The 14,350-nt window shown below is 37.5% G+C and overlaps 1 protein-coding gene across 2 annotated transcripts in view; it reads left to right on the forward strand.

The window, feature by feature from the left end:
• GABBR2 (gamma-aminobutyric acid type B receptor subunit 2) overlaps window positions 1-14,350 on the forward strand; it is a 469,861-nt gene that overhangs the window by 105,801 nt on the left and 349,710 nt on the right. For both annotated transcript variants that reach the window (XM_042048675.1, XM_042048676.1), the window contains exon 2: window positions 1,096-1,233. In XM_042048675.1, coding sequence (XP_041904609.1) covers window positions 1,096-1,233 — 138 coding nt within the window. The remainder of the gene's footprint in view (window positions 1-1,095; window positions 1,234-14,350) is intronic.

Genomic DNA, 14,350 nt, shown 5'->3' on the forward strand with positions numbered 1-14,350 from the left:
CTTGGATGCTGATAGTAAATGAACTCTTTTATTGAATAGTCATAATGAAATATTGGAGGCTGGTGTGTGATGGTTCTTATAAAGAGTACATTCAAGGAACACTTTGTAGAATAGGCAAAAGAGGGCAGAAAACTTTCATTTCAAGAAGAGAAAAAAGTGGCTTTTAGTGGAGCAGTGGCAGCTGCTATTATAATCTGTTGGCACTCCTAACTTCCAGTATGGTTTGGAATCAAATTCCTACCTTCAGGAACATAATTTATTAATACTTTGCTGCAAGCTTAGGAATTAGGGTTATTATGAATGATTAATACGACTTCATTCAAGGATTGATATATCTTTTGCAATACTGACTATCATGAGCCTTTTTCCCCTAATTGTCAGTCCTGGTCTCAGTTTGCAGTAAAATTCTTTACACCTGAAATAATGATCAGACCAATTATCAGGGAAGCCAAGAACAGGTCAGGTTAGAAGGACCACAGAATGTCATTTAGCCCAGCCTTCCTCTCAAAGCTGTGTGAGCTATGAGAGCAGAACAATTAATTCTTAGCACTTTAAAATAATATTTTGCTATCTTTTGAAGATTTTGCGTTGTCCTTCTAAATGACAGGCTCTCTGCTATATATTTTTGCACAGAATACTGAGGTTGGACTTCCTATAGAAGTTTCTTAGGAGTCTACATTAGAGACAGAACTTTTTTTATAGAGACCATCAGTAGTGTCAAGCTTTCCTCCGACTACGGAAGTCCTGCTGACAATGTGGTGTTACATTCCAAGTTTTGCTTTGGGAAATGGTAGCTCTGAATGTAGAAAATAAATGCTTTGGTCAACCATTTTTTGCTGGACTTAGTTATTATTTGTCAAATGGAGGTATCAAAATTCTGGTTTTGTACAATGTAAGGAAGCATTTTGCTGTTCTTTTACTATGGCACATTAGGGATCTGGAAAAGAGTGCTCTAATTTTTCAAGTTTAAGTCTTACGTTTATATCTGTGGAACCCCTGATTTTTTTCTCTGCCCAACTGCCCAATAGTTTATTTCTTAGTTAATTATTTTATTTGTGACATTGAATATTGTCTCTCTCTTTTTTTTTTCCCCAGTGTGACAATGCAAAAGGACTCAAAGCCTTCTATGATGCAATAAAATATGGACCTAATCATCTGATGGTTTTTGGTGGTGTATGTGCAACAGTTACTTCTATCATTGCTGAATCTCTAAAGGGATGGAATTTGGTTCAGGTAAGGCATGGAATGGAATATATTCTAATGCTGACTGTCTTGTGTCTCTGGATCTTTTTTTAAAATTTAGAAACTTAAGTTTGATGCTTTTAAAGCTAAGCTTTAAAACTGGATTTTAAGGCTTGGCATTTTGTTGTACTCAAAAATGCCTTTGAGTTTGAGGAAGCAGTCATCTGTCTCAGTAGGCTAATCAGATAAAAATAATGGGTCTCAAAAAGCAATCTAGGTGAAATCAAGTTCAGGCATGGTAGGGGGGCAAACCTAGGACTTCTGAAAAGTTAGATGAAACAACTCATCAGGCCTTAAATTATGGTACTTCAGGGCATTTACTCAGTCTGTACTCAGTCACAATGCAGTAATTACTATGGACTTTAAAAGTGCTGCAAGTGCATAAATTCTAAATAGTGACTGGGTTTGTGTCTCAGAATTTAACTCACGAAGCACATTTATTCCCAGTTGTTTTCTTTCTGACTTTCTCAAAGGTCAAGTTTGTGGAAAGGTTTCCTCTGCTGAGGAATCAGAATTTATTAATACTAATCTCTAAAATGCAGATGATAATAGCATGATTTTCTTCATTTATTCAATCATCTGACTAGTGATAGTTTTCAGATGGATGGCTTCTCACACAGCCGTTGAGTTTTGCTTTCCTGATGTGGAAATACCCTGGCTTTCTACTCAATATTCATATTGCCCAAAAATACTCCTGTATATTTTTTTTTCTTAAAAACTGCAGATTATTCTATAGCAAAATAAAAAATATATAGTTAAAACAATTACCTGAAGTTACAGTTCCAAACAGGCTCCTCTTTTCCACCTGGAATACTCACTAACAGTAGAGCAGCAAGAACAAATGAGGCATAATTAGATTTGTGAAGAAGATGATGATCAGAGTACAAATGGGAAAATCTTAGGAGGATAATTAAAGTAGCTTGTTAACTGTGTTTGCAGTGCTTGTCAGATCAGATTTTTTTTTTTTTTCTGCTTCAGGATTTTTTTTCTGATGTGAAAAACAGTTCTTCTGTGGAAACCAAATAATAGTGTGTCTCTGGGGAGAATGGAGAAAGTAACAGAAAGCTTGAAACTATCTTTTAACGCTCTCTCTAGAAAATGGCCTAGTTCATGACCTGTAACGAAGTATGTGGCTGGAGCTCTGTTTTTTTTTTTTAATTTGTCACATGGAATTTCTATAAGATGGAGGATGTTTTAAATAGCAGGATTTCATTGTGCTAAAAATCTTTTCACTTGCAGTCAGGTTCTGCCTGATACAATCTGGAAATCAATTTGTTAATGAAATTTCTCAGTCTAAGGAAAGGTTTCAGAAAGCTTTTAAATTCCTGAATTTGTCAATGTATGTGTTCAACTATAGAATGACATGAAGTATTGCTACCAGAGAGCATTTATTTCTCTGTGTTTAACCACTCTGGCTGTGACTATGTCTTAAATATTATTTATGATATCAGTGCATCAAGGTATTCTTGACTGCTTGGGCTTAGTATTCTGTGGGCACTAGATAAATCCTCACATGGCAAAACTGCTCGTTATGTCAGGTTTTTATATATTGATTGACTGAATGATGAAAAAACCACAAATAACAGCATGACTGGGAAGTGTGGCAAGGCTTAGTGGATGGTATAGCAGTAATGGTACCAATCCAAATATTGTTTGTGAAAGTGGTATGTCACATGGTGACAGCAATATGTGTTATCTGCAAATCAGCAGACGTAGCATGTATAAGACAGCAGGGAAACAGAGTACAAATCCTTCCACTCCTCAGGATCCACTGTCATATGTGTCTCTGATTAAAAGCATAACTTGAATAGAAGGAGAAGATAGAAATCTGTAACTCCTAGAAGTGGAGCAATAATATTCAGCCTGATAAAATACAAGGCTGTCCTCCCTCAAAACTTGAAACTTCACCTCAAGGAATCACAGCAAACTCACATAAATTGTTTTATTGTGATAATGATGAAGTCATTTCATGTTACAGTCAAGAAGAGGGAAAACAGCATATAGACAAAAACTAACCTGACATTGTATTATTGAATAGAAGATTTGCATTTGGATGTCTGACTCCAAAGCTTTGTCCCTGTCCTTGTGCCTGCAGTTGTGAAAACAAAGCTCTTACCTCTAGCAGGAACATTTGATTTGATTTACACAGGTGTCATGAGGTTCAGCAAAGTGATGACTTTCTTACATGCCAGAGAAATGAAGGATGATACTGATAGTCTTGGGAAAAATAGGGATGAAAGAAGAATAACAGAATATAACAACTAAAAAAAAAAATTACTTTCCTGAGGAAATACAGTATGAGGCTTGCTGACTGCAAAACCATTCTGAAAGCCTTTTAGCCCTGATTTCCAAGTTACTGGGTGACTGCTTTTCCTCTGTTTGGATGGATTTTTCTTTTCTGCCTCTTCTCCGTTCTCTACAATAAGAAGCTGCCAAAACCAAACAGTGAAACAAAAAGCCAAGAGTATAAATGTGCTGGAAATTTTCATATTGCGTTTGCTACTCAGGCAATTGTAGTAGTGATCAGGGAGGGGAAGGAAATAGATTCTTGCCAGGCAGCTTCAGTCTCTACACTCCTTACTGTATGTTTTGATAATGATACTGTCTCTTTTACTTAAGTGGTTAAATCAGGTAACTGATGTCCTGCAACAATGTGAAATAGGGAAGATTACAGAGGTTGAGAAGAGTCTCAGTCTGAAGGTGACATGTCTTATTTCCATGCCATATCAAAAACCAGGTACTTTTCCTTCTCCATCTTGACAAATTCTGATTTAGTTATGATCAGCAGCAGAAAGGGAATTTGTGTTCTCAATTAGCTGCCTTCAACTGCTGGCTGATTTAATTATCTCTTACTGTAACAAAATTAATTATTTTTTAATGGAGCATTTTATATCTGTGAAAGGAGCAAGTTGTTTTAGTCTGCAAAGACTTTTGTCATCCTGAAAGACTTTCACTGAGGTATGCTAGGTGACACAACTTGGAAAATGCTTTTTGAACACATATTCTTAGTAGGACAAGTGCAGGCACCCATTCCTTAGCCTCTCAAATTAAAAGCCTCTCCATGGGTAGCCTCTATGTGCCAGCAGTCCTTTGTTGAGTGACAGTCTGAATATGGGCTGGAGGCTGCATATGTGTCTTTGATCTCCAGGCTGTGGTGTGGAATCAGTTTGAACCTTTGGTGTTTTAGTTTAAAAGTGCCAGTAATATCTTGTGCCTTTGAGAATGTGCCTTAAAGGCATAATACAGGGAAGTTGCTGTTCTATAGGGAGAATACGTCAATGTCAAATTCTTCCAGATTAATCTTATCCCCATTCTTTCTCAATGTGTGTTCAAGGCAATTAAACAGAGTGAAGAAGAATCATGAATAGTATCTCTCAATATCTTACAAAAGACAAGTTATGTATTTTTATTCTGTACACTGAAGCATTCCTGCTAGTATGCAGTTAGTGTAAAACAAAAGAGACAGTTAGCTAGCTATTCAGTCTTTCTCTTCTATTTCAGGATATCCATCAACTGTTATCTCCATGTGATTTGCTTACGGTGGCAAAAGTGACTATTTTATATGGATTGCTGTTTCCCCTGTTTTTTATTGTCATCTCTCACTTTTCCTAAATGTTATATTAACATAAACATTTAATCAGCATGAGGATTTTGACCACACTGGTCATCTCTCTTAATATGTGGAACTCTGTCTCAACTTTTGGAGATTTGTCTTTTTCTTTCATTGTGCCAGACTTTCTCTTACAGCCTGCTTCATTTACAATTTCATTTAACTCTGGAAATAAGCCTCTGCCAGAAACAGAGTATAAATGTTTGTGCTTCCTCGCAATATCCTCTGTTTCCACATATTTTATGTAATCTAGTCATAACTGCTGGCTTCTAGGCAAGTAACTCCAGGCAATACAGTGATTAGATCGTAATGACATTCAAAACTGAGGAACCTTATTTTGGATTCAGCATCTCATGTTGGAAAGTTTTCTAACAACATTATAGGTGCCCTAATCAGGATGTATTACTTCTCACTCTTGGGCATATTAATATAGGATGAGTTCCTGTGTTAGAAAGGGATGTTGGAAAGGGAAAACTCCTGGTTCTGTGATCATGTGATTGGATATTAAAGAGCCTACCCTGAGATTTGTTTTATTGTCCCAGAGGTCCATAGGTATTCAAGTTCCCATCTCTGAGTTAGTGAAGAGGCTGCTGGTGTTCAGGAAAATCAGTGGTGTTTCTAGCTTTTGATTTCCTTCTGAAACAAGGCTGATGTGATTGCGCTGTCTGTTCCCCCTAGTAATTTCTGACCACTGGGAAATCACAACCCAGTTTTAACAAAGGATTTCCTAAACATTATTAGCTTCTATACATTTATGTGAAATTGAGCTTCTGTGGACAGGGATCCATAAGAATGAAGGAGAGGCTCCAACATGAGCACAGAGAACTTAGGGACAGTCGTGCTGTGTGGTTTTCCATGTTCAGTTGCTGTTATGGAAAGGGGACTGGCTGCATTGAGAAGATTGTTAGAAAAACAGCAGAAAAAAAATTAAGAAAACACAGAGAAAGGGTGAAACCCAGAAGGATATGAAATAGAAGCTGAGGTACGTGTTTGTGTGCGTGTTTGTAGAAGCCTAGGACAGTGCATCTGTAAGAAACCAGGCTTTATTAAGTGTCTGTTACTCATCAAAATTCTTGTTAATACAGAATTTCACAGATATGTTCAGGTTAAAATAATGGGGTTTAACACAGAACTATTGCAAATCACCAGACATTTCTATACTGGCCACTGAATCAAATTCCTTCTTGTTAATATCTGAATTTTCTAAATCTTTGTACTTGCTACCTGGAGCTCCAGCATGGACACATAAAGTAATGTGGTGTTTTCTTTTCTTTTTTAGCCTTCTTCGTTCTGTTTATTCCAGTACAGTGAGTTTGTGCTACTTTTGCTTCCACTGCACAATTTCCATGCATTATTAGCTTGAGTAATGAAAAGGGCATTTAAACTAGTCTTTGGCTAAGAAGATTAGCTACTTCTATCTATGTGATGCAGGTAGTCCCTCTTATGAAGAGGCCTTTTTCCCACTGGAATATGACCCAATGCACCAAAAAAATAGAATCTTTGCCTTTTAGGCCCATAATTCACTATTGTAATCTTCATTTTCTTCTTCTTCTTTTTCCTTTGCATTTCTATTTTTTTTTCTCCTGGAATTGGAGGGATTTTATAGACTTTTCTGTATTTGTGTTGCGCTTTTAATAGACAAAGGGAGGAAAAGACACCTCTTGAGGTCTTATTATATAAGGCACAAACCTGAAGACATTCTTGTCCTGTTTTTAGGAGTTAGCTGAGCACATAAGGAAATTTTGCTCACTTCACTGTAGGAATGCCCAGGAGCTCCTGAACAGGAAGAAAACACAGTAGGTCTGACCTTCAGGCAGAATTTCATGTGAAGTTTCTCCTCATTTAAAAGAAGCTCTGGTGCATTTGGAGGGAGACAGACCTTTTGATTCTGCAAATCCTCCCCCTGAGAGAAGCTGCCAGCAGGAGCCCTGCCGTTATTGATGAACCCTCCTGAAGATTTGCGGCTGCTGCTGGAGCAGAAGATGCATGGGGAGTAGAAACAGATCATCAGTGCCATACCTGCTAATTAGTCTGGGGGTCTCAGCATGCTGATGGATGCATACATGCACAAGGTAGAGCAGACCTGGAAGTAGCTGTATGTTCACCTTTCAGCTTAGAGAAATGGATGTGGCAGTACAGCAGGCAAGACTGGTCTAGGGCAGAAGAATTACTTGGGTGACAAAAGTTCTTTCACAGGACCCCTTGATTCCCAGTGCATTATTGCAGTTGTACTCCAGGGGTGACATTTGCATTGCTTTGCTTTAAGAGCAGAAACTTGGTCCACAAAGTTTACATTGAAAATTTCAGAAAATTTCCAGGCTGAGGTATGGCAAGAAGTGCACATCCTGATTTTCAAATGCACTGCAAGATTTAGTAGGATCTTCTTTTATCTTCTTTCCCCCTTCTGCCTAAATGTATGACATTGATTTCTATGGCTTAACCTCTCTTTCCATCAATTTGAAACTGGCTTCCATCCAGTGCTCACTTTTATTTAAATATGATTAGCTGTTCTTTTTCATCTTGTTTGTCCTGGAGAAAACATCAAAAGTACAATATATAGTCTAGTTTTTGTCTTTGATCTAATGTCTAAGGTTCAGTTCTACTACATAAAGCGTGAATAAAGGTATTTTAATACAGCTCTAGAGTTAGGTCAAAGCAGCTCAAGACTGAACCTGTATATTTATTCTAACACAATCTGCATGCTCTGGTAGAAAAAAAAAACCAAAACAACAACACATTTTTTTAAATTGTTTTTGTTCTTCTTAGTTGTTTGCACATATTCATTCAATCACTTTTGTTTAGAGTTGGATCAATAATATGAAGTGAATGGGTGATGGTCTAAGGGACAGATACACACTGAAAAGGCAAGGGTGTCACTTTGCCTTGCAGTATAATATGTGCTTGGGAAAATTTAATTCTGAACACATCAGATATTCTCTCTTTCTGAATCTGAATGGTCTCTTGAACAAAAATAAAATACATTAAAAATATCCCAAACACAGAGTGTAATACATAAGCATTGATGGGTTTTGGGGTTTTTTTCAAATATAAAGCCTTGTGCTTTAAAGCTAACTCATGTTATTGGTAAGGTGTTTAAAATGTCCAGGTTAATTTATTATTAAAATAAATAATGGCTGCGTACTTTGGTATTTGGGGATTTTTTTTTCCCCCACATAATTTTTTACTGTCTCACTGCTTGTGTTGCTGGATTTTTTCAGTTGTTCTTGTTATCTTTCCCATTTTGTTCATTTTTATAAAACAGGCTTGAAGCCTTTTCTCATGTGGCTTTTACAGCCCCTCAGCTAGGATAGACTTGCCAGGTAGAATCTTACTTACCAAAAATGTTTCAGTATTGCACCTTGCAGCTCTTGCAGAGCTTCCTTCCCTGCTACACAGGTATCCCCTCAGTGTGCTGTTTGGGGCTGCCTTTTCTGGAGGGGTTTTAGGAGGGGAGGTAGAAAGGCAACTTTGGTTCCCATCTCTTCCTTGTCCTCTTCCCTGTCCTGATATGATAGGCAGACTTATGGTTTGCTTCTTTGTAAAATCACTTGTAGTTCGGAATCTTCATTATGCTGAATGACGATGACTGTGATATACACCAATTTCTTTTTCACATTTGAGATTATTTTTATGGCACATTTTCTAGTACCTTGTCAGTTGTCTGGTTTTTTGATGGTCTAACCCACTGGACTAAAGTGCTGCTAAATTTTGTTCTAGCATTGTGTTTTCACTGACTTTCTCTCGGAAATGTCATGCAATTTGTGGGGATATAGCTGAGTAACACTAATGTCCCATTAATGATAATATTTGATTTATTCACAGTTATGCCAGCCCAAAGAATCACATTTTGATTCATTAATCTCATTAGTTTCATTACTCTGTGACCCACAAACTTGTCTAGAATTTCCCATTGCTTAGTGGGAGCATTTTTATAGTTTCTCAGCAATTGCAGCACTGAATTTTGAGCTGCCTCTTGCATTTTCCCCTATGCCTGACTCTCTACGAATCTTGTTTCTCTCTCAATGAAAGATATTTCAGGGAGATCAGATGCTAATTAGCTGCCTATCTGTATATGTTTTTTCTGCTTTTAAGATTATATTGATTTAAAGCTATCTTATTTCACTGAAAATCATGTTATTGTTATTTGGTTGATTTTTGACAATTATTATTAGTTTATTCCAAAATACTCAGACTATAATATTGTATTTCTCTGACTATTGCAGCATTCCAAATATTGTAGAAAAGTGGTTTCAAGCTTCTTTTACCATCAATTCCCCAAACGTGGTTTTTCTGATTATTTTCACTATACCTAAGCTGGAATTGGTTATTTTGGTATGCTGTTTGTCAGTGACTACAGTAATTTGTTTCTTAAACAAGTAGCACTGACTGTACTCTACAGAACCAGCTTGCTGGCCTGTTTCTCAACAGCCTGCTTGGAAAGCCCTGGGGTTGTTTTCTCTCCAGTCCCTTTGACCAGCCTGGCTTGAGTGGCCTTATGTGGAGTGGCATCCTCTGCCATAGCTGTTGTTGTCCTTGGAACGCACAGACCTGTCCAGAGTAAGAAGGAAAATACAACAACAACTAATAATAACTAACAACTAACAACAATACAACTTGACAACCAAGTCAAGGCAAAATTGATGGGATAAATTTTGTTGCTTGTACTATGGCTCCCACAGCCTTAAACTCACTTCTTCATTTCATTCTCTCTCATTTGAATGTATTTCTTCATGTCACTGTTCTATTACGGTACAAGGAAAGCATTTTCATGTGGTAAATTAACCTGCTTTCCCCTGAATGTTGTTTGGCCACAGTTACTTAATTACTTATTTTGAGGAACAGCCTAATTCATACAAATTCAGCATCAACAGCTCCTGGGCATAATTGAAGAACAAACTAATACACCAAGAATCTGGAAAAAGAAAAATCATCTTCACGAAATTTTGAAATTTAAATAAAATATTTATTGACCTTTAAAAACAGAAAAAAGTTAATTATGCTCCATTATAGAAGTAATTCAATGGTGATATGTTTGTAGAAAAGTAAATGCTACGGTACAAATCCTCACATAATAGAAGCTGTTCTAAGGGCATGATTCTCAAATTCACTGTGGAGTTCTTGGTATATGATTCATCTAGGATTGAAACCTATATGGATGACATCTGTTTTAATTTTTGATATTCTCAGTACTCGATGCACCTAGAACAGTTTCTGGGGAATTGTAGACCTTGCTAAGTGCCTTTTCCAGGCATCAGTTAAGTTTCAAAACAACTGGAGAAAAATAAGGCCAATTGAACAAGTGATAGTTTATTTCAATTAAACATGAAATTGTTTGGAAACATTTATTTCCTTTAACCTTAGTTATCACACACAGAAAAAGCAGAATCTCAGTGTCAGAGAAAAGAGAAAGGATCAGCTTAGCTTAAGAAGGTCCAGACTCTGTTGGAAAAGCACTATTAATTGCATACAAAATTGTGACTGAAACAATTTGCAGTTGGAATAAGAAGCATTGTTTGGCCCTAGGATTACACTGAGAAGAGGAACATATTGCATAGCCCTTAAACATTGACTTGTGATATCATTTCCCTTTCCTTCTCATCACATTTAAAACTTACAGCTATAGACAGCTTAAGTAACTGCATCGAAACTTTTTTTTATACTGGAAAATAGTTCCACAGTTGCACCTTTCCAGTCTTTCAGAATCTCTTCTTAGCTCTCTGTGTTTTAATTCCAAGCTGTAGTTGCAAATCCAGATTTACTTTGATTTCTTGTTTTGCCTTGATTTCATTCATTTTTAGGAGATGAGTAACTTGAAAGTTCTGAACTCTGTGTTAAGCTATAACACCTTCTGCTCCTAATTCTCAAAGTAAAGGAAGGCGTTTCCCCAGTAAAGTGTTGCCTTCATCTTCCATTACCTTGCAGGAGTCCTTTAGACTTTGTTATTCAGTAGACAGCCCGTCACAGTCTGATTAATAAACTACAGCAGGACTGGCGATATAACCACTATGAGCTTTGTTTGTGTTAGGATGCAACACTAAGCTAGGAAAATTCTATAATTATTCATAATTAAGCTACTGTGAGGGCACAGTGTGTATCAGAATGTGGATTCATTATGTCAGTTTGCCTTCTGAAAGTAAAAAGATTAGTGGCACAGCTTCTGGAAGGTTTGTTTAAGTCCTTCAGTATTCAGATAAGGGAATAAGCCTGCATGTGATTGGGGAGTGACAGGTCTCCAGCAGTCTACAATATTGCATGAAGTGCTTGGGGGCTACAATTTTGTATTCATTTTAAGCACTGTCCTCCTGACATAAATCAAGAGTTAATTTGTTCTATTAAAAAAAAGCAAGACTGTTCTTCATCATAGCCCTTCTGAAAAGCTTGTAGAAGGCTGATGACAGTCTCGATCTGAAATAGTCTACGACTGCCTGTCAAAAGCTGGATGCTTCTCTGCATTTTTCCAGCGGAGGGCAGGAAGACAGTCAGGGGTCTGGAGCATCTCTCCTGTTGATGACGAGCTGAGGCAGCTGAGATTGTTCAGCCTGGAGAAGGGATGGCTCCAGGGCTTTATAACAGCCTTCCAGTACCTAAAGAGAGGTTACAAGAAAGCTGGAGAGGGACTTTTTTTGGGAGCATGGAGAGATAGGACAAAGGGTAGCAGCTTTAGACTGAAAGAGGGTAGGTTTTTATTGATTATTAGGAATAAATTCTTTACTGTGAAGGTGGTGAGACACTGGAACAAGTTGCCCAGAGAAGCTGTGGATGTCCCATACCTGGAATTTCATGTTCAAGGTCAGGTTGGAGGGGGGCCCTGAGCAACCTGGTATAGAGGAAGGTGTCCCTCCCTGTGAAAGGGGGCTTGGAACTAGGTGATCCTTAAGGTGCATTCCAAACAAAACCATTCTGTGATTCCAAACAAACTCACAAATTGGTCCCACTAATCTATTTGGGAGAATCTGGAGCTGCAAGGAAAAGATCACTTCTGGGAAAGTGGCATACACATCCATCCTTGCTAATACTGGTGTATTTTGCTGTAAAGACATACTTATGCTAAGGAGATTTTCCTCATGTCTCATTTAATTTATGCAGTCAGTCCAAAAATTCGTTTGGTAAGCAAATTTTAGCTGCTTCTTTTTTCAAGGCTCAGAATGCTACTGAGAAAAGCAGAGTGACTGAGCAAGCAATAGAGATGATCAATATGATGTTTAACTCTTATTAACAATAGGAAAATTAAATAATGAAGTTGTGTACCTACCTATATATGTATGCATGCACATACATATATCTCTTTAGAATTATCTAAAACTGTCCTCAGTCTCTTTTATGGTTCTGTCTATGGCTGGTGGGGCACTGGCATGTTTCAGATAAATGTATTTGCATTCTCTTACATTGCATCAGGATTCATTCTCACTCAGAATTATGGCTGACATGTGTACATGGGTGCTACATGAGCAGCCTGGTTTGATAATTTCTTCCTGTGACTTTCTGCTCTCCAGTTATTATACCCTTTACTGTTTTTGTTTTATTCTGCTTGCTTGTGAGAAGTTAAAAAGAAATCTGATTCGCAAATCTGAAAGTGAAGGAAGGGCCAGAACAAAGAGTTTATTTTCATAGAACAATCCTGTATGTTATTTGTGGTCTTGATGAAGGAATCCAGAATTACAGATTAGGGACTGTAAACAGACCGGCATGGATTAGGCTATAGAGACAGAAATTTAAGAAGTAGTTTTTACCTAGCAAATTTCATTCTGTCTCTTCAAATTTTCATATCTTAGCTATTAAAATTCAGTAATGTTGCAGTTGCCAAATCTGCTAATGCTTAATGACATTAACATTAATGTTGATTATGAATTCTTTGAGTTGTCATTGTGAAAACCCTTGTGATCAGTGTGATTTTGTCCTTGCTTTTGGAAGTCTGTATGACAATGGGATAAAATCCTGTCTTTATGCTGGTTTTAGCTTGGGAGGAAGCGAGAAAATGCAGATGATGGTTTCTTTTCTTTTTCTTTTGTTAGAGCAAAGGGCATAACGATGCAGCCACAGGGCCCTGAGTTTCACTGCCAGATTACTCATGTTTATTGATTGAGACCTGAAGCTACAGTTTTTGCAACTAATCATAGAGTCACCTTATATATAGATTGTACCCAAGGTGGCAAGAGGCATGTCCTCAATTATAACACAAATCTTCCCTCATAACAAATGTGCTTGCACTGGCTTGGCTTGTCCTATTCACTGTCCAATTGTTAGATCACAGTAACAGACCTAGAATTCTGCAACTTACTGTTGCTTTAAGAAAAGGTATGTAGGTAACTTGCTGTTTATTTTTGTTTAAAGCATTGAAACAGAAGACAACAAAACTGAGTAATAATCTTTGTACAAATAATTCTTTGCTTTGCTCTTTCTGTTAGCCTCATTCTTAACTTTCTTATTTCCCATCGCCACAAGCAGCTCTAGGAGGGCTTTAAGGCAGCACTTTGCCAATTAGTCATGGCTTGCACACTGCTCATTTGAACAGCAGGCATTTATTTTTATATCCAGAAATCCACGTTTATTAATGCAGATGAACCAACAGAGAGGGTAGTCTCATAGTTAGCTCAATGGTCTAAGTAGTCATGTGAACAAGGAAAATGAAACTTTAAATGTTGTTGCCCAATATTCTACTGTTTACAGGCAGATTATTATAGTATTATAATCACCTTGGAATGACAGCTTATGCCTCTAGTCAGAAATGAATTCACACAGAATATGACATTCTTAGCATAGTTGTAAAGGGATCACTGGGCAGTAAATCTTAGAATTAATGTTTACTGGGAATAAGTGATTGAGAGTGCTACTTTGGAAGTCTTAGCTGCCTGTCCAGAGACTACATAAATCCTACCTGAATGTTTTCCCCAAAAGCTCAATTTATAAGAGGTATGCTTCCAGAAAGCAAGGGTAATATTATTGCCTCAGCTCCTTAAATGAATAATGAAATGTGCATCACTTGAATTCTATAGAACTTCAGACTTGTCCCTGTATGAAATGAGTTTTGGTAACCCCACTATATGAGGACACCTCGAGGCCCAGTATCTCATAAACTTGCCATCAGACTTTGCCCTCAATCCTACACTGCTTAAGAGTATAAATGTCTCTCGTTCTGCATCTCTTCTTGGTAGTCAACCACCTCCATGCCATACTGGGTTCTGTCAGGAGGGGTACCATCCCAGCTGATATTGCTCATGAGTTTGCCAGGAGTTTTGACTGCAATTTCTACAGTTATTATGAAAAAAAAAAAAATCATAAGAGGGATCAAAACAAATGTCACTTTTCTGAATTGTCATCACGATTATTGTGGCCAATGTAAAATTTCTGGTTTTGTACTTCCTTTGCTTTTGGCCTTTGAGGGAGGCAATTCTGTCTTGCTACAAAACATCAGAGGTGCAGTGAACTGTTTCAGATGGTCATGGCTCAGTGCTTACACTCATGAAATTAATTTCTGGGGATTGGAAGTGGTACTGTCTC

Source organism: Corvus kubaryi, unplaced genomic scaffold, assembly GCF_017639235.1.
Source record: "Corvus kubaryi isolate FWS band 111438036 unplaced genomic scaffold, C.kubaryi_AGA036_p1.0 68, whole genome shotgun sequence".
Taxonomy (NCBI): Eukaryota; Metazoa; Chordata; class Aves; order Passeriformes; family Corvidae; genus Corvus; species Corvus kubaryi.